General features: G+C 39.4%; 1 protein-coding gene across 1 annotated transcript in view; it reads left to right on the top strand.

Annotated features, from left to right (window-relative positions):
- mei-9 (DNA repair endonuclease XPF mei-9) overlaps window positions 1-21,412 on the top strand; it is a 739,294-nt gene that overhangs the window by 592,795 nt on the left and 125,087 nt on the right. Inside the window, exon 15 of the mRNA XM_071694005.1 lies at window positions 7,718-7,957. Coding sequence (XP_071550106.1) covers window positions 7,718-7,957 — 240 coding nt within the window. The remainder of the gene's footprint in view (window positions 1-7,717; window positions 7,958-21,412) is intronic.

Here is a 21,412-nt window from a genome sequence, read left to right as displayed (position 1 = left end):
GAAGTTACTATAACCTAATCTCTGGGGCAAAAGAACATAAGAAAAAGATAGTAAAAGTCAAACTACCCCAAGATTTCTCTACAAGAAACAAATTGGGAAGAGATGATTGATTTGATAGAATGAAATTGAATTGATACCTCTGAAGAAAAGGTGTAAAAGCTAGCACACCAATATTATATGAGAAGCTACAAGATGTAGCTGATGCCTTAGTACCAATTAAAGGAAGGTATGTAGGGAACAAAAAAAGATACCTCTGGGAAAAAAAGTCTGAATAAAAGAGAGAATGGAAAAAGGAAAGGAAAATGGCAGTAAGCAAGGAATGGATAGAAAAGTGAGGTAAAAATCAGGAATAGTAACATCAGCATGATGAGATCACTTAGAAGAGAACAAAAAAGTGACAAATGAAAAGAAAGCTATCAGTAACTTGAGAAAGAATCTAGAATTGTTTTCATATGTGAAAGAAAATATATATAAAAGAATTGACCTTGGACCATTTATGGTTGGAGAAAAGTTAGGAAATGATCCAGAGAATATGTATGATGCTAATGGAACAGTATTTGGTGCAAAAAAATAAAGATGTGATATTGAATTACTTGATATATTTGAATCAAGAATGGATCAAGAATGGGAAGGTGAAAGGAAAGACTGGAATTTTGAAGTATGCATGGATATGTGTACATGCACCTGTGATTATGAAGACTGTGTGAGGTATAGATGAAGTTAAGCATTTCTGGAGAAATTTGAATGACTAGTGTGGTGAAAGGAAAGATTCGAATTTTGAAGTATGCATGGATATATGTACATGCACCTGTGAATATGAAGACTGTGTGAAGTATGGATGAAGTTAAGCATTTCTGGAGAAATCTTAATGACTGTATAAATGATTCTGAGGAGAGAAAGGTGGTTTTCACAATATGTGGAATGTGGTGAAATGGGTGAGATAGTTAGTAAATGGGGAGTGCCTGAAGTGAATGAGAATGGAAGGTGTCTTTTGGATTTTTGTGCTGAGAAGCATTTATTTCTTGCAAACACTTTTTTTGAGTACAAGATGATCCACAGATATACATGGATAAGGAATGATGAAAGAAAAGAACAAAAGGGTTTGATTTACTCGGTGGCAGTGGATGAAAGTTAAGAAAGGCCATGCTAGATGCTAGAGTTGTGAGAGTATCAAACAGTTAAGCATCTGCATTCTTTGGATCTTTCCAGTTAACCCGGGTTGTTGTTTTGGTTGGCAGTTAGCTCCTACAACTTGACTCTGGGGGATAGAAGGGTGTCTGTTTCTAGGAATGCATGTGTTCTCACAGAGCCAGGTGTTTGAAGTGTCTTGTGGATATAGATTACCCCTTTAATCATTGGCCCATGATATTTAGCAAGTTCCATACTTTGATCATTACAGTACCATTATATATTGGGGAACAAGGGCCACCTGAAAGGATTGAAAATTTTAGGTGACTCCTAGCAAGGCCAAAGTTTTTCTGAAAATGGGGCTTTATGGAGAAGAGCTTTTTTCTGGGTGTCCTTTATCTATGGTTTCTATACCTTTTTGGTGCTTCTTGATGCCCAAATTGAGATAGTTTCCTTTTTCTCTGTGGTTTTTTGGAAACATGTAACAGGAACTGAAGTGAAAAGCTGTGTAGGCCCACATAGTGCTGTGGAACACTCATTTGCTGTTTTTTTCATGAATGAGGCATAGTAGTGTGGGATGAATATAGGAAAAGGGAAGGCGGCAATTGTTACATGCATAGGTATGGAGGATGGAAGGAAGAGGATACAATTGCAAGAGTCTATAGAAAAAAAGGAGGTAAGAAGGGCAATGATGAGGCTGAAGGTAGGAAAGGCATCTGATATGTAATTTAGCTCAGAAACAGAAGGTTATGCCTGAGAATTGTAGCAACTATAGAGGAATAAGTCTGTTAAGTAACTGCAGAAAAGTATGCAAAAGTGTATGTTGATTGATAGAGTGATGGAAGTGACAAATGCTGATTAAGTAATGAGCAAGGGGATTTTAGGAAAGATAAATGTGTGTATCAGATATCTTTGGTAAGGAAAATTGTTTAGTGAAAGGTAAGAAGTTATATGCAGCTTTTATGGATTTGGAAAAAGTGTATGACATAGTCAAGTGAAATGCTTTATGGGATGTGTTAAGGATATGTGGGGTAGGGGAACAACCACTGGATTGTGTGAAAGTCTTCATAAGAGGAGCAAATGCATGTATAAGAGTGGATGTAGAGTTGAGCAAAAGTTTCAGTGTACTTGTGGGTATGAGGCTGGGCTTTTTGATATATTTTTGTGTATGGAATGATAAGAGAGATCAAAGCAAAATGATGGAAAGGGGGTGCAGAGATGGAGTGTGGCAGTGGGATATAGTGGTTAGTGGCAATCCTGTTTGTGGATGATACTGTTTTACTTGCTGAAAGTGAAGAGGAGTTGCAGATGGTTGTAAGTTTTTTCATGATGTGTTTAAGCATATGAGATTGAAGGTAAATGCAAGTAAAGTAAAGTAAAGGTGTTTAAAAGGAAACAGTGTGAAAGTATAGATTTTGTAAAACCATAGAGTGAAAGACGAGAGTGCACTGATATTTTGGAGCTGTCTTGAGTGCATCTGGTGATATGGAAGGGGAGGTAAGGGAAAGAGTAGTAAAGGGTAGGAGAGTCATTGGGTCCTTTAATAGAATAATGAAGGATAGAGGTGTAAGTATGGAAATGAAGTGAGGATTAAGGGACAGCATAGTCCTCCCAACCCTGACATGAACAAGGAATGAATCACAGAGGTATCCAGGCTCTGGAAATGAGCTATGTGAGAAGAGCATATGGTATGACGAAATAAAATGAAGAAGTGTATGAGAGATGTAGTATGGCAGGGAGTGCAAAATGGATGAATTGTAGAGTGGATAGATGTAATACTTTGAAGTGGTTTAGGCATGTGGAAAGAATGCAAGACTGGGAGTTTACAAGAAAAGTCTATGATAGTACAATTAAAGGGGTTGGTGTGAGGGGAAGAGCACCTGTGACATGGGCAAATAGAGTGGAAGAATACTGGAGGGAGGGAAACGGTGAAAGAATGCATGGAATGGTGCATTTGAGGGAGGCATGTAAAGACAGGGATAAGTGGAGACTCTTTTGAATTGGCCACTTCCATGATGGGAGTTCCCAAAGGTAATCGGCGTCAGAGATAGATAGATTGTTTGTCTGTTCCTCCTGTGGCATATGGGTGGACACCCACCCATATGCTTAGCCTACCTCCCAATTTTTTTCTTAACAAACTGTTCCTTGAATGAGTCACTTTCATTGCTGTTAACTTGCTGGTCTTCATGATAGAAGCTTTTATCTTGTTTGCATTGTTGATAGTGGTTCTGAACATTGATGTAGCTAATTTGTAAATTTACAGCCAAGGAGAGGTCCTTCCTAGGCACTTTACGTGTACTAGCAGCACTAGGCCTTGTATGCTGTTTTCCAGACATGATGGGTAAAAAGTAGTCACAATAATATCGAAAATCGCTTTGTCAGCAAGAGTGTGTGCACAGTGGAAGTGCAGCAAAGCTTCTTTTTTATTAACAAAGGAAAGAGAGCTCAGCGCTGATTGGATGTGAGTACGGCACTTTGATTGGCCATGTGAAAATGAACAAAGAAAGCGGCTTTAAGTGTGTTGTGAGCTTTTGGACTTTTGACTCTTGACTTCTTTTGTAGATTATCATCAATTTTTTTTCTGGTAAAACTAGAGCTCCAAGAAGCAAGCAAGAGCCCTATAATGAAACATCATTCTAAGTGGTAGCTCTGATTGGGTTATTACTGTACACAGAAAAGAGCTTCATCCATAGAGTTGAAAACACTTGTTTCATCACCATCTTTTAGGTTTTATATTTGATTGGGCCTGAACCTGGGACTTGCCTACTCCAAGTAACTGGTGTATTTCTGTTGCAAGCACTTACTCTTAGATCTGATATTTGTCTTAGTGTTTTTCTTTAAAAAATTTAGCTGCCCGCTGATTTGAAATGGGTGTTAAGTAACCATTGGGAACTTCACTCCTTGGTCAGGGGAGAATCCTGAGTATCTTCCTTTTTGTTGTATGAGCTGTTGTTTTTCCATTTTAGATAATCATATCCCTTACTAGGGTATCTTTGTGTCCCTCTCGGTCAAACTACATTTGCAGCAAAGACCAGAGAGTATAGAATATCTGTGTAAGTGATATTGAAGCTGATAACATTCTAGTGGAAAGTATTCACTATGGCAGCTGCATTTCTTCAAAACTTCCTGAGAGATGCTTGATTTGTTGAAAATTGTTTTTGGCATTTAGTCCTTTTCAGCATGCTTTATGAACACTGGGACTATCCTCAGTTTGCCTTGCCAAAGAAAAGAACAGATTGTGTGAGAGTCCATTTGAAACATGAACCAGGAAGGCTATTGTTCACTTGTTTTTCATGGAGTAATCAACAGTTGATGCAGGAACTTGGGTTTTGAAAATCAGATACCTCACCTGATGAGAATGCTCCTAGATCTTCCCTCTTCCAGCAGATGACTTGGCAGCCAAAGCCTATCCCAACTGTGTATATGTTGAACCTTCACCATTACAAGTTTAAATGGTTCTCTTGTTGGTACTCTGTCAAAAGGAAGAGGAGGTTCTTTTAAAGCTTCCACAATTTATTGGACCTAGTACAGCTTAACGAATTTTGTAAACCTCATTGGAATCCCACCTTACAGCTGCAAGGATTTTCTTATGTTCCTCATGTGGGTATTGGAACTTACATGTATGGATTTATCACACTTTTACAGCCAGAGGTTTGGAGGATATTTACAGAAAACCTTTTACATAACATTCACCCTTCTTCTCAAAGACAGGATCAATTGGTCTGAAAAGCCTTCAAGTCTTCCTTAAAGAATCTGATCTCTCAGATATGATTCTTATGTTTAGAGTTTTTCTTTAGCCTTTTTCATGACAAGAAAAAGGCTGGTAGCACTGATGTCTCTTATAAAAGTACGTTTCTGGAACTCCTTACCCAGGATTTTGATATTAATCTGTTGGGTCCAGTCTTGGGATAAACTTGTCCAGTTTATCATTAGGAGGAGCCCACTTGCTTCACTACAGCACAAGTAGGAGCTTTCAAAAGTCTAAATCTTTCATGGGTTAAGATAGATCCAGAGTGTTGATTTTTGTGTAAGAATGGAAGACTTTATGAAGAAAGCATCATGCCTTATTCCCATTCATTCTTTAGAAACTTTTCACAAGAGTGTATGGAGAGGACCATTTATTTGTGCACTGTGGAATCTTGAATCCTTTTCAGTGAGGAATGTATCCACATGGACTAAGAAACTCCCTTTGTTCACTTAACTTAGGATTTACACTAAGATTTATGATACGAGAAAGGTGGCCTCTGCCTTAGCCTTCTTCAGAAACATTTTGTTGGATAAAATCAAGAGAGGTCATCTTTAGCACTCATCACCTTCATCAGACATTACCTTAGTTTAGACATTGCACTTCTGGGTATTCCTGCTTTAGGAGAGGCAAATTCCAGTGTACCTCTGGATCACCACTGAAGGTAGTTGTTTTGCATTTTGATACAATCTTAACTGGAATTTTTTCTCAAAAATGTTCTCCTTCATATGGGTATTACACTCTCATTTTCATAGGACAGACTGCAAATAAGGGAAACATAGGTTTTAAGATTTAAAAACCCTCTTCTTCCCAAAGTTTTTCAAATCTCATTCTCCTCATGTGAGTATGTTTCATGCTCATGGGGCAGACTGCAAAGGAGAGAATGTAAGTTTCAGTATTTGAAAAACCTTCTTTCTCCAAGGTGCTTCTGCATGCAGTTTTTGTTAGTTTTCTTACCCTGTCCTGCCTTCCCCTCTCTTATTTACATAAAACCTCTTTGTGTATCAAAATGGACCACTTTTAGTTTGACACTCACAATCTTGAATTCTTGGATGCTGGTATCTGGGACTGAGTGTGTCAATGACATCATTTCTGTGGCATTATTTTATTCTCTGAGGATGGGAAATGAGTAAGCTGTCAATATCATAGTGATGTCCTACAAAACGTTTCTCATGTCTTCTGGATGCTACCCCTGAGAGAAAAGGTTTTTCTGTTTTCAAAACCTACATTTTTTGTCCATGACAAACCTATAATTTTTTTTTATACAGCGACCTCTTGATTTATGCATATTTGATTATGCAATGTTAAGAATAACATGCATGATACATTTACTACTTATTTTAATTTATGTGGGCTTAAGTTTGGAATAACATGATCATCATTGGGCTGGGTGCCCAATGGTGTCATGTGAGAAGCACACTTATGCATGGTGTGGATATTCCATAGTCACAGAGTGCTACAGTATTTAGTGCTACAGTATGCTATATATTGCACATGTTTTAGCACTTGCATCATGCCACCAAAATGTCTTTTGAATTCTCCTGATACAATTGGTGCTTAGTGGCACAAGGCCATCACCACTGAGGTTACGATTGGTTTGTTTAGAAATTGAGATAAGTGAATGAACAGCTGATATTAGTCGTGACCTTGGACTTAGTGATTATTCTTTACACACTATTCAGGAAAGTGCAGAGAAGATCAAGGAGAGTGCCAAGGGTTGAACATCAATTAGAGGATCAGAGACCTCACATGCCCAAAGTTTGATTATGGAGAGAATGGAATGAATGTTGAGCACATGGATTTAACACTAAACTCACAAAAATTTTCCTGTCAGTATGCTTATGATACGAGCAAAGGTCATGAGTATATATGATGACTTGGCAGCAGAAGAAGGAACAGTAAAGACATTTCAAGCAAGCCTTAGTTGGTTCACAAAGTTTTGGAAATGCCTCAAACATTTAGAAAAAGAAAAAAAGAAATACCAGAACATTAAGATGATTGGTGAGGCTGCTTCTGATAATTTCATTGCTGCTGAAAGTTTCTCAGGAAGGACACTCATAAGGAGGATCAGCCATCAGCATCTACCTTTGCCAACTAAGTCATCTGGCCCAGATGACTCCCTTCCCCAGTAATTCCTCCCTCTCCATCAGCACCAGTAAGCAATTGTGGAACGGTAGTAAGGATAAATGATAATTAATTTTGTTATTTTCTGTTTTTATAAATAAGATTTAGTGCAAAGTATTCATATATATTATGTTTCCTGGTACATGTATACTGTTGTTTTTTAATGTTATAGTATTCTATACTGTCATATAAATAATGTAACCCCCAATCTCCATTATATGCATTATTTGATTTACACAGTTTTGAGTACATGACCATCATCAAGACTGTAACTGTCACATAAATTGAGAGGTACCTGTATGTCGAAATATAAGTATTACCCAATATGTTTGACATGGATAGTTAGTTTTCATATGAAGGTAATCATTTTTAATTTCTTTGTAGTTCAGCACATCTGAAAAAGAAGATAAGTGACATTAAGAAAAGCAGGAAAAGGGCTGTCATTGTTCAAGGCTGTCATTGTTCAAGATTCATCTAAATGTGATTATTAAACGTTATTTTGTCATGGATATATGGTTTTCATATGAAATTGTTTCCATCTAATTGTACCATATGTCATTAGATATGAAAAAAGATGACTTTATAGAGAGCAGAAAAGATGTACTATTTATAAAGTCAGATTTATTTATTTTAACATTTATGTATGCTGAAAAAAATTTCATATCATGGAAAAGTCTGAATTTTATCATCACATCTTTAACAATATTTTCTGTTCCATAGTCGATGGTGATTCCTGAGTACAATGATGGCAAGACTGATTATCACCCAGACCTAATACGTGACCCTCGTAAAGCCAGTGAGATGAATGCTCAGGAAAACAAGGATACACGAAAGGGAGGAGAAGGCAGTGAAGGACCAAAAGAAACTCAGAGGATAATTGTTGACATGAGAGAATTCCGGAGTGAGCTCCCAGCTTTAATTCACAAGAGGGGTATAGAAATTGACCCAGTGACAATAGAGGTACATATTGTGAATGTACTTTTACCCCTCACTGTTATGAAAGAAGTGTGCTTGATTAGCATTATATTTTGTTTACTTTGAATAACACTCTCTTTAACTAATATTGACTTGATTTATGTGTAGAATTTTAAGCTAATGATTTCTGTTATTGAATATTTGGTATTTTAGGAAATTCATTACATTTTTTATGGCTGAATGATTATTTTGTTCATAGATTAGATGTGAAAGAAGAACCTTAAAAGATTTTAACAGAGATGAGAAAGTTGCCAAGAGCTTGAAGGTCAAGTAAAAAGAGAGAATAACAGTGTATTGATAAGGAATTCATGAATTAGGCTTCCTAGAACTATAAAGTAACTGAGTTTTGAAGAATGAAAAACTGTTTCTTTCCATGGCAGTGTCGGAGGAGAAGTGAGACAATCCTTGATCTCTGAAGGTTTGGGCTATTCCCTTTCACCCTTTGTTAACCACTCACGCAGACGTTGTGGCATTAGCTCACTTCAGAACTCTCCCCTCCAATTGGCAGTCACTACCCAGTGATGATATTATCATCCCTCTAGGTCTCAGACTGCACCAGCTGACAACATCTTAGTTCTTCCAAACATGGTTTTTCAAAAGAGATGCAAAGTGCAGTGGGGAACAAAAGTTGAAAAATTTGTCCACAGGACAGCCTTGGAAAGTTTTTCTTTCTTCAAAACAAACATTTCTCTTCAGGGTTGGTTTTGTCCTGTGAGCAATGAGAACATAGCAGTGTGGAGATAGAGGGCTAGAGGAAATCTTCGTAACCCAGAGAGAGGTTTACCACAAACTCATTCATGGGTATATTAGCAATTATCTGCATTGCAGGAAGTATGCCCAATGCCTGCAAGATTGATCTTCAGTATCTAGGTCAAAGTATGTTTGACAAGGCCCTGAGGAATATCAAAGACAACAATGTTTTTCTGACATCATGTCTCTAACAAACAGGTTAGGTTTTAAGCCAACAAAGCTCTTCCAATCCAAACAATTTATTCCTCTGATTGGGATCCCAAACTGCCTGGGCAAACCAAAACCATAGTTGTCTTTTGTAGCAAACCAAAAACATGGTTCTCTTTCATAATATCTGAAGATCTTAAGGTACTCTATGAAATTTTAAACCAGATATAAGGTATGAAGTTATTTTTTTTAGAATAGACAGACCTATAATAGTGCTGGATATGTGTTTCTGGTCAAAGAGCTTTTACCAGAAAATGGACCAAATAGGGCAGTTATGATATGGCTACAGTGGAGGTGCACACTAACAGCACATCATTGGGATACTGGTAGTAACACAAATTATGATTGAGCACACATGACAAATGTATTAAATCAGTCTGTAAATAATCATAATATTCAATGATTTTTTATCATTTTTGATCATTGATTCCCACATTAGCAAGGTAGAACTGGGAACAGATGAAGAAAGGTCACATCTCACATCCATACTGAGCTGGCAAATGTAATGCACCAAAACCACAGCTCCCTATCCACAACCAGGTCTCACAGACCTTTCCATGGTTTGCCTCAGATGCTTCACATGCCCTGGTTCAGTCCACTAACATCACTTCAGTCCCTGTATACCACATCTTTCCAGTTCACTCTGTCCTGTGTCCACCTTTCACTCACCTGCATGTTCAGGCCCTGATCTCTCAAAATCTTTTTCACTCCATCCTTCCATCTTCAATTTGGTCTCATCATTCTCATTGTTTCCTCCACTTCAAACACATATATCCTCTTTGTCAACCTTAACTTACTTATTCTTTCTATATGTCCATATCATTTCAGCATGTCTTCTTCAGCTCTCTCATCCATCATTTTTATTACGACACCTCTCTCTTGCCACCCTTTCATTACTTACTGGACCAGACCATCTCATACCACATATTGTCCTCAAACATTTAATTTCCAATACATCCACCTTGCTCTGCACAGCCTTATCTATAGCCTATGTCTCTCATCCATATTTATTGGGACTACTACACCCTCAAACATACCCATTTTTGCCTATCCAGATAACTATCTCTATTTCCATACATTCTTCAGTGTTCCCTTAACCTTTTCCTCTACACCCACCTTATAACTCGCTTCCACTTCCATGGTTCCATTTGCTGCCATGTCCACTCCATGGTATCAAAAACACTCCACATCCTCTCAGTTTTCTCAGTTCAGACTCACACTTCAATGAACCTGTCCTTCATTCATGCTAAACCTAGTAGTCTTTCTTTTATTCACATTTACTCTCACCTTCATCTGTCATACACTCTTCCAAACTCAGTCACCAACTTCTGTAGTCTCACATTCGAATCTGCCACTAGTGCCATATCATCAGCAAACAACAACTGACTCGCTCCCCAAGCCCTCTCATCCCTTACAGATTGCATACTTGCCCCTTTATCCAAGACTTTCACATTTACCTCCCTCACCACTCCATCCATTTACAAATTAAACTACCGTAGTGACATCACACACCACAGACCAACCCTCACTTGGAACCATTCACTCTCCCCTCTTCCTATTCATTCACATGCCTTACACCTTCGATAAAAACTTCTCACAGTTTCTGGCAGTTTTCCTCCACATCATATATTCTTGAGAAAATGCATCTCTTTCAGCCATATCATATGCTTCCTCTAGATCCTTAAATGCCACATACAAATCCATCTGTTTGTCTAAGTATTTCTCACACATTTTCTTTAAAGCAGGCTCCTAATCCACATATCCTCTACCATTCCTGCAGCCACACTGCTCCTCCCGAATCTGACACTATGTATGTGCCATCACCCTCACAGTCACAACCCTCCCTGTAATGCCCACTGACCATCTTTTCTTCCCTCATGAAATCCTTTTTTTTTTATGTTGAAGATTATAGTCTTGGACAGAGTCCACATTAAGGGTGGGACTTAACTGAAATATAGAGAGAATAATGAAAGGGAAAAATAAAAGACAATGGCAAGTATTTATGAATTTTAGAGGAATTGAAAAACCTGTCTTTTTAATTGTGCCAGGTCATAGTTATTGGGAAAGACATCAGAGGGTTGAGAGTTCCAGTGCCCTGATATGCAGGGAAAGAAACAGTTATCAAAATGGCCTGCCCTCGAGTTGCTGGTGGCCACACAGTAATCATGTGACACTGCAGCTTGCCGAGTTTTGCGTGGTCTACCTGATGGTGGGGGCACACAAGCAGCCAGCTCTCATAGGAAAAAAGTAATACCTATTGAAGAGGTAAAGTAAACAAACATTGTGGCATAGGGAAAGAGCGTGAAGTTTAGAAGTTTGCTTGGGACAGTTTATACTAAGGATGCAGAGCTAGAGAACAGTACTCCAACCTGAATCAGTCCTTTGTATGAATGGAGTGACTATTCAGAAGGAAAGAAGTTTCGACATCTAAACAGGACACCAAGTTTTTTAGGGGCAGACTTAGCTATTTTCATAATTTGGGCTTTCTAAGAAAGAGTTGATGTTGCAGTTGTACCAAGTATGTTCATTGAGTCATGAGGTGGAATTACAGGACCATCAAAGGAGATATGAGAGTTGTGAGGAGTTTTTGATAGAGAGATGGGTAGGAACTGGGTCTTGAAGGTATTGAACTTAAATAGATTTCGTCTTTCTCACTGAGATATCCTATCCAAGTATGAGTTTATTGAGGAAACTGTATCAAGATGAGATGCAAATCGAGTGAGAGAAAAAGGAGCAGAATTGAAGGATGTGGATGAATACAGTGATGAGTTGTTAGTGTATGAGTACATTGGATTATCTGTAAAGGAGAGGAAATCATTGAAAAAAAGGAGAAAAAGTGTAGGGGACAGTACAGACCCTTGAGGGACACCGCTGTTGATGGAGAAAAGGGGGTAGGTTGGTTCATCAACAGCCACAGAGATAGATTGGCCAAAGAGGAAGCTAGATATGAAGGAGCAAAGTGAGGGAGGGAAGCCAAAAGAGGAGAGCTTAGAAATGAAACCCAAATGCCACACCATGTCAAAAGCCTTAGATATGTCAAGGGCAACTACACAAGACTCCCCCAAATCTCTCAGGGATGATGACCCATGTTAGTAAGATAGGAAAGAACATCTGCATTGAATCTTGCCTCATGGAAGCCACATCTTTGATCAGAGAGAAAACTGTGATTTTCAAGGTATTTAAGGATATGGGAGTTGAGGAAGGATTCAAAGACTTTGGAAATGGTAGATGTCAAAGCAGTAGGATGATATTTAGAGGGGTCAAAATGATCATTTTTCTTAGGGATGGAATGTATCAATGCATGCATCCGAGGAGAAGGAAAAGTTTTGGATTTTAAACAAAAAATGGACAGACAAGCAAGCACAGGTGCAAGTTCAGAGGCACACTTTCAGAATATGGGGGATGGATGCCATCAGGACCAAAAGCTTTGTTTGTGCCCAGAGAGAGAAGTGCTTTTCGAACTTTCAAAAAGAGATTACAGGAAGAGGGTGAAGGAATGTTAGTCATCCAGGGTGGAGTTAGACAAGAAACAGGAACCAAAGAGAGTTCCTTTGTCTATGGCAGAGACAGCAATAGTACCATCAGAATGGAAAAGTGAAGGAAACTTAAAGTAACAGAAGTTGTTGGAGATGACCTTAGCTAAAGACTAGAAAGACCTATCAGTGGACAATGAGGATAACATGCTTGCAGTGATTATGGATAGTGATAAAAGCCGAATGGGAATCAGAGAAAGGAGAGTTTTTCCAAGCCTGATATGCCTGATCCCTTTCTTGAATGGTCTCAGAAGAGGAAAGGGTGAACCATGGATTGGATAAAGAGGTTGTCTTGGAGGAAATGGGGATAAATGCTTCCCTTCCTGCAAGAGTAACCTCTGTCATGCATTTGGTGGAGACAGAAGCATCACCACATGAGAGACAGTAGTTTACCCAAGGAAAGGCAGAAAAGAAGTTACATACATAAGTTTTTCCAGTCAGCTTTGTTGAACTGCCAGTATTTTCACTTAGAACGGGCTGCTGGAGGGGGAGATGCTGTTCGTATAGATACATTTTTGAGGGTTTGATTAGATGAACCAAATGAGTGAGATTGTATACTTACACTGGGATGGACTAGAGTTGATAAACAAACGCAAAATGTTAGGAGGGTGGTCACAGCAGTCAGGAATTTTAGTAGGATGGGAGATAATGTGTTCTAAATCATTAAGAATGGAGAAAGTGAGGGCTTCAATCCCTCCACCATCTGTCGTGGAGGAATTAAACGAAGGTAGAGGATCTCAGCTTGCGGGTGAGAGGATGTCACAGTCTCATGGCAAGAGTTTACATTGTTGAAGAAAGATATAAGATTGGTAGAATTAGGAGAAGAACAGGTGAAACACCAGAAGAAAAGTGTGGTAGCTGGGAGACAGGGTTGTGGTTATCTATTTTGCATATGTTGCACCACTTCTTGGCCCTTCAAATTTGGCTTGGATATGGATATGATATATGGTTCCTCAGGTTTGACATTACATATGATTCTTCTGGGTTGAGGAATTCTGCTAAAGCAAGTCCTATAATGTTTGAGGGATAATAACATGACTGTCAAACCCAGTAAATGTGCCTTTGTCTAAGAAAAGTGAATATTGCACACATAGTGGAACACATGATTAAATGGTATCAGATTAAGTTGAAAAAGATCCAGGATACTCCTCCTTCTACTATCAAGAAGCAATTATGCTTATTGTTCGGTATGGTGGGGTACTACAGGAGTTTTATCATTAACTTTCCCACCATTGCTCAACCTCTGTAGGAGCAACTTCAGAAAATCTGACAAGATCACTTGGATAGAAACATCAGATTAAATCAAGCCTCTGTGAGGAGCCTATATTATGGCTGCCTGATCCAGGTGAGTTTATTTTACACACAGATGTATTTACTTAGGGGTAATAGAGCAAAATTGATGAAAGAGACAGATGGGGAAATCTCTCCTGTTGAATATTACAGTAGATAACTGAAGCAAGTTAAAAAGAACTAGGATACCTTTTATCCTACTGTAGTATGCAACAGAAAAGATGTCTCCATCTGTCTTTTGAATCATATTGCTCTGGTACCACAAGCAGATACAGCTTTATGTAAGGTAAACTCCCTTCCTGAATCAGATAGATGTAACGTAGGCCTGAAAGGCTTGATCTAATGTTTCTGTCAAAGTGACCTTGTTATTTTTTCTGACATAGCTCCTACAAAGGTTGAGCAATGGCAGAAAAGTTAATGATAAAACTCCTGCATAGAATGCCACCTACCCTAGAAATGAGTGTACTTGTTTCTTGGTGGTAGCTACGAGGTAGAGTGTCCTGGATCTTTGTAAACTTATCCTCCTTACAGTGCCTAATTCCATTTCCCACGATGTATTCAATGACTTCAGCCTTTTCCTATGCAAAGTCACATTTGCTGAGCCTGACTTTCATATTGTAATTCTTCATCCATTGTAAGACTTGCTTTAGCTGCCTTCTTCAACCCAGAAGAATTATACCTCACAACTACCATCAATCCAGATGAATCATACATCACAGCCATATCCCAGTCTAGCCCAAAGGCCAAGAAGTGTTGCAACATGTGCAGGAAAGATAATCTGAACACCAACATTTGTTATTTTTCAGAGGTAAAGCATACCAGCAATGCAACCTAGACGAGAGTCAAGGGTGAAGACAATCACTAGTCAACTGGGGATAACACTAGTGATGACAGTTCTTCAGATGGTGATTTACTGGTGTCTAACCTGGAACATGGATAAGTCAAAGGAGAGACAGTAGAAGTAGTGTGCAACTTGGATGCTTCTTACTGTACAGTAGATAAGAGAATCTTGAAGTCTCATCACCATATGCGATGGATCATTGTATCAGAGGCACTTAGTGGCCTTAGCCATGAATATCCCTAAGACAAAATTGCTTGTGAAATGCATTTTCTCAAGGGAAGGTCCATGCCACAGTGTTAAACTATCTGTCCCAAGACTCCATAGTTGGTAACATTCTATGAGCAGCCAAAGTTGTAGTTTAAGGAATGTTACAAAAAGCCCTCATGATTATCACCAGAGCTCAAGCAGCTGAATCTGAGAAAAATCCAGTCCCTCTTCAGGTAGTGACATCAAGTGACCACCAAGAGGAACTGATATCTGTGAAGACCAACAAACAGATGACACGTTAGCCAAGATGCTCCAGTACATGAGTCAAATGCAATTCTCCTTGAGGGGGATCCAGTGATTCATTACAAGGAGAAGAGATAAAGATTAAATGCGAAGTCTCCTTCATGTTAGGTGAGGTCAAATTCCAGTTGATTGTGTCAATAAAACATTGCACTGCTGCTTTCAAGATGGGGCATGAATTACTCAGAGGTGAAACATTGGGCATTGGAAGACAATGGATTGTATAGAGGTATCATTCTTCTGGCCCAACATGGGCCAGGACATCTGAGAAAGGGCCATTTATGTGACATCTGTCAATAGACCACTGATAAAGGAAGGATTTAGACCCTCTCTAACCCTTTTCCATTATTTCTGAACCTTTCAAGTGAGTAACAATTGATTAAATGGGACAGGACCCATTAACCCATAAGATACAAACAGCTTCTGTACGTATGAACACTAGAGGACTTTGCCATAAGATGGCCAGTAAGCAGTTCCTCTCAAGTTTACTGATAGCTACTGTGGCAGAAAGTCTACTCCAAACTTGAAATGTGATAAGAATCCCAAAAAAGTGCTTAGTATCAGGGACTCATAATGCATTTCTGAAGTGATGGATGATGTTCACAGACTTCCTACAAACAAAGGATTAAAAGCTATACCCTATTATCTCAGGAGTAATGAACTTTGCAAAGGACTCAGTGGGACTTTGAAAAAGATGTTGAGGCATGCAGTCACTGAGCAGTCAAAGGAGTGACTGAGTTGCATAGAACCATTCTCATTTGCTCGTAGGAAAGTTCTCCAAAGAAGTTTGAAATTCCCACCCTTTGAGTCATTGTACAGAAGGGCAGGAGAGGACTGTTACAAGTCCTTTGGGAACTTTAAGATGATTAATGATTTTCATGATAGGTCAGGATCTTCTGTACCAGTACGTTCTTTATGTTCAAAATCTGGAAACACATCTCTAGTAAATGTGCGAGCATGTAAGAGAAGAGCTTCTGAAGGCACAAGATGTCCAGAAGAAATACTACAATTCAAAGACCAATATACTTGGGTTGCAAGTTTGAAGATTGATATTTAATGTCCCAACAGATGCCAACAAGGTGCTGGCTCAGTGGAAGGGACCATATTTTGTAAATTCATGCTCTTTCTACACTAGTTGTATAATTGACATGGGGAACCAACTGAAACACTTTCATGTTAACGTACTGAAAAATTACTACAAGCTGTAGGATACTAGTAATTGTACATCCTCGAGTAGTTGGACAGAAGAGCAGTTCAATGTTTTGAGCTGGTAAGGAGACTCATGGAAACATGGGAAATCCACAATTTATTTCAGTGACCAGCCAGAGGTTCCCAACATATGCAAAAGCAAGACAGGTTAAGACATGCATGACTATCTTAGTGATTGTCAAAATCAGCAAACTTGGAAGTCAACAGGGAGTATGTTGATATCTTCTCCAAGTTGCCCAAGGTTGCATCAGTACAGCCACACAAGGTAGAGCTCTCCAACAAGACATTAGTGAGGTCCAAACCTTAACTTGTTCCCTGTATATTTGAATAAGCTGAAGTGAATGAGGTGAGGTTGCAAAAATGAACGAAGCAGGCATTATCAAGGCCTACAGTTATGAAGAATAAGAAAGATAAAGGTTTGTATACATATGTGGCAACTGCAGGAATTTAACACTGTTACTAATTCTGATGCTGAATCCATGTCATACCAAGATGCTGTACTGAATAGATGAAGCATCTCCAAGATCTTTACTAAGATGGATTTGGAAAAGGAATTTCTTTCCAGTGCTCTGTCTCTCTCTGTCTCTTTCTGTCTCTCTCTCTGTCTCTCTCTCTCTCTCTCTCTCTCTCTCTCTCTCTCTCTCTCTCTCTCTCTCTCTCTCTCTCTCTCTCTCTCTCTCTCTACATGACAGCTAGAGACTGAGTGTGAACATGTGTCTTTCTTGTCTATTTTACTGGCGCTACCTCCCTGAAGCAAGGGATAGTGATGCTGTTTCCTGTGGGGTGGGTGAGTGCCAGGAATGAATGAAGGCAAGCAAATATAAATATGTACTTGTGGATATATGTATATGTCTCTGTATTTATATGTATGTATATATGTATATGTGCATGTGTGGGCATTTATGTATATATATAAGCATATGAGTGGATGGGTAGTTCTTTGTTTCCTGATGCTATCTCACTGATGCGGAAAACAGCAATCAAGTATAGGGGAGGAAGAATACTTCCCACTCATTCCCGCGTGTCATAGAAGGTAACTAAATGGGACGGGAGCAGGGGGCTAGAAACCCTCCCCTCCGTGTATTTCAACTTTCTAAAAGGGGAAACAAAAGAAGGAGTCATGCAAGGAGTGCTCATCCTCCTCGAAGGCTCTGATTGGGGTGTCTAAATTGTGGATATAACCAAGATGAGAATAAAGGTGAGATAGGTAATATGTTTGAGGAAAGAAACCTGGATGTTTTGGCTCTGAGTGAAACGAACCTCTAGGATAAAGGGGAAGAGTGGTTTGGGAGTAAAGTCAGGGGTTGTTGAGAGGACAAGAGCGAAGGAGGGAGTAGCACTACTCCTGAAGTAGGAGTTGTAGGAGTATGTGATAGGGTGTGAGAAAGTAAATTCTAGATTAATATGGGTAAAACTGAAAGTGGATGGAGAGAGATGGGTGATTATTGGTGCCCATGCGCCTGGTCATGAGAAGAAAGATCATGAGAAGCAAGTGTTTTCGGAGCAGCAGAGTCAGTGTGTTAGCAGCTTTGATGCAGGAGGCCGGGTTATAGTGATGGGTGATTTGAATGCAATGGTAAATAAAGTGGCAGTTGAGGGTATAGTTGGTGTACATGGAGTGTTCAGTGTTGTAGATAGAAATGGTGAAGAGGTTGTAGATTTGTGTGCTGAAAAAGGACTGGTGATTGGGAATACCTGGTTTAAAAAGAGAGATGTACATAAGTATATGTATTTAAGTAGGAGAGATGGCCAGAGAGCATTATTGGACTGCGTGTTAATTGATAGGCACATGAAAGAGAGACTTTTAGATGTGAATGTGCTGAGAGGAGCAACTGGAGGGATGTCTGATCATTATCCTGTGGAGGCAAAAGTGAAGATTTGTAAAGGTTTTCAGAAAAGAAGAGAGAATGTTGGGGTGTAGAGAGTGGCGAGGGTAAGTAAGCTTGGAAAGATTTGTATGAGGAAGTACCAGGGGAGATTGAGTGCAGAATGGAAAAAGGTGAGAGCAAATGATGTAAGGGGAGTGGTGGAGGAATGGGATGTATTTAAGGAAGCAGTAATGGCTTGTGCAAAAGATGCTTGTGGCATGAGAGTGGTGGGAAATGGGCTGATTAGAAAGGGTAGTGAGTGGTGGGATGAAGAAGTAAGGTTGTTAGTGAATGAGAAGAGAGAGGCATTTGGACAATTTTTGCAGGGAAATAGTGCAAATGAGTGGGAGATGTATAAAAGAAAGAGTGAGGAGGTCAAGAGAAAGGTGCAAAAGGTGAAATAGAGGGCAAATGAGAGTTGTGGTGAAAGAGTATCATTAAATTTTAGGGAGAATGAAAAGATGTTTTGAAAGGAGGTAAATAAAGTGCATAAGACAAGAGAACAAATGGAAACATCGGTGAAGGGGGCTGACAGGGAGGTAATAACAAGTAGTGGTGAAATGAAAAGGAGATGGAGTGAGTATTTTGAAGGTTTGTTGAATGTGTTTGATGAAAGAGTGGCAGATACAGGGTATTTTGGTTGAGGTGGTGTGCGAAGTGAGAGGGTCACAGAGAATGGTTTGGTAAGCAGAGAAGTGGTAGTGAAAGTTTTGTGGAAGATGAAAGCTGGCAAGGCAGTGGGTTTGGATGGTATTGCATTGGAATTTATTATAAAAGGGGTGACTGTGTTGTTGACTGGTGGTAAGGATATTCAACGTATGTATGATTCATGGTGAAGTGCTTGAGGATTGGCGGAATGCATGCATAGTGCCATTGTACAAAGGCAAAGGGGATAAAGGTGAATGTTCAAATTACAGAGGTATAAGTTTGTTGAGTGTTCCTGGGAAATTATATGGGAGGGTATTGATTAAGGGGGTCAAGGCATGTACAGAGCATCAGATTGAGGAAGAGCAGTGTGGTTTCAGAAGTGGTAAAGGATGTGTGGACCAGGTTTTTGCTCTGAAGAATGTATGTGAGAAATACTCAGAAAAATGATAGATTTGTATGTAGCATTTATGGATCTGGAGAAGGCATATGATAGAGTTGATAGAGGTGCTTTATGGAAGGTATTACGAGTATATGGTGTAGGATGTAAGTTGCTAGAAGCGGTGAAAAGTTTTTATCAAGGATGTAAGGTGTGTGTATGAGTAGGAAGAGAGGAAAGTGATTGGTTCCCAGTGAATGTTGGTTTGCAGCAGGGGTGCGTGATGTCTCCATGGTTGTTTAATTTATTTATGGATAGGGTTGTTAGGATGAATGCAAGGGTTTGGAGAGAGGGGCAAGTATGCAGTCTGTTGTGGATGAGAGGGCTTGGGAAATGAGTCAGTTGTTGTTCGCTGATGATACAGCGCTGGTGGCAGATTCGAATGAGAAACTGCAGAAGTTGGTGATTAAGTTTGGTAAAGTGTGTGAAAGAAGAAAGCTGAGAGTAAATGTGAATAAGAGCAAGGTTATTAGGTTCAGTAGGGTTGAGGGACAAGTAAATTGGGAGGTAAGCTTGAATGGAGAAAAACTGGAGGAAGTGAAGTGTTTTAGATATCTGAGAGTGGATTAAGCAGCAGATACAACCATGGAAGCAGAAGTGAATCACAGGATGGGGGAGGGTGAGAGTGTGAGAGTAAGTGAGCTTGGAAAGGATATTTGTGTGAGGAAGTATTAGGAGAGGTTGAGTGTAGAATGGCAAAAGGTGAGAGCAAATGATGTGAGGGGAGTAGGTGAGGAATGGGATGTATTTAGGTAAGCAGTGATGGTTTGCACAAAAGATGCATGTGGTATGAGAAAGGTGAGAGGTGGGCACAGTAGAAAGGGTAGTGAGTGGTGGGATGAAGAAGTGATATTTTTTTTAGTGAAAGAGAAAAGAGAGGTGTTTAGACGATATTTGTAGGGAAGTAGTGCAAATGACTGGGAGATATATAAAAGAAAGCAACAAGAGTTCAAGAGAAAGGTGTATGGGGTGAAAAAGAGGGCAAATGAGAGTTGGGGTGAGAGAGTATCATTAAATTTTAGGGAAAATAAAGAGATGTTTTGGAAGGAGGTAAATAACTTGCATAAAATGAGTGAACAAATGGGAACATTGGTGGAGGGAGCAAGTGGGGAAGAGATAACAGACAGTGATGGAGTGAGTATTTTGAAGGTTTGTTGAATGTGTTTGATGATAGAGTGGCAGATATAAGGTGTTTTGGTCAGGATGGTGTGTGAAGTGAGAGGATCAGGAAGAATGGTTTGGTGAAGAAAGCTTTGCGAAAGATGAAATCCGGCAAGGTGGCAGGTTTGGAGGTAATGCAGGTGAATTTATTAAAAAATGGGGATGACTATATTGTTGATTGGTTGATTGGTTGATAAGGATATTCAGTGTATGTATGGATCATGGTGTAATGCCTAAAGATTGGTGGAATGCATGCATACTGCTATTGTACAAAGGCAAACAAGACAAAGGTGAGTGTTCAAACTATAGAGGCATAAGTTTGTTGAGTATTCCTGGGAAATCATATGAGAGGGTATTGACTGAGAGGGTGAGAGTATGTACAGAGCATCAGATTGGGGAGGAGCAGTTTTGTTTCCAAAGTGATAGAGGATGTGTGGATCAGGTGTTTGCTTTGAAGAATATATGAGAAATACTTAGAAAATCAAATGGATTTGTATGAAGTATTTATGGATCTGGAGAAAACATATGATAGGGTTGACAAAGATGCTTTGTGGAAGGTAAGTTGCTAGAAGTAGTGGAAAGCTTTTACCAAGGATGTAAGGCATGTATACAAGTAGGAAGAGAGGAAAGTGATTGGTTCCCAGTGAATGTTTGTCTACAGCAGAGGTGTGTGATGTCACTATGGTTGTTTAATTTGTTTATGAATGGGGTGTTTAGGAAGGTAAATACAAGAGTTTTGGAGAGAGGGGTGAGTATGCAGTCTGTTCTGAATGAGAGGGCTTTGGAAGTGAGTCAGTTGTTCTTCGCCAATGATAAAGCTCTAGGGGCTGATTTGTGTGAGAAACTACAGAGGTTGGTGACTGAGTTTGGAAGAGTGTGTGAAAGGAGAAAGTAGAGAGTAAATGTGAATAAGAGCAAGGTTATTAGGTTCAGTAGGGTTGAGGGACAAGTCATTTGGGAGGTAAGTTTGAATGGAGAAAAATTGGAGGA

This window comes from Panulirus ornatus, chromosome 4 (assembly GCF_036320965.1).
Source record: "Panulirus ornatus isolate Po-2019 chromosome 4, ASM3632096v1, whole genome shotgun sequence".
NCBI classification, from domain to species: Eukaryota; Metazoa; Arthropoda; class Malacostraca; order Decapoda; family Palinuridae; genus Panulirus; species Panulirus ornatus.
This window is presented reverse-complemented; position numbering and strand designations above follow the sequence as displayed.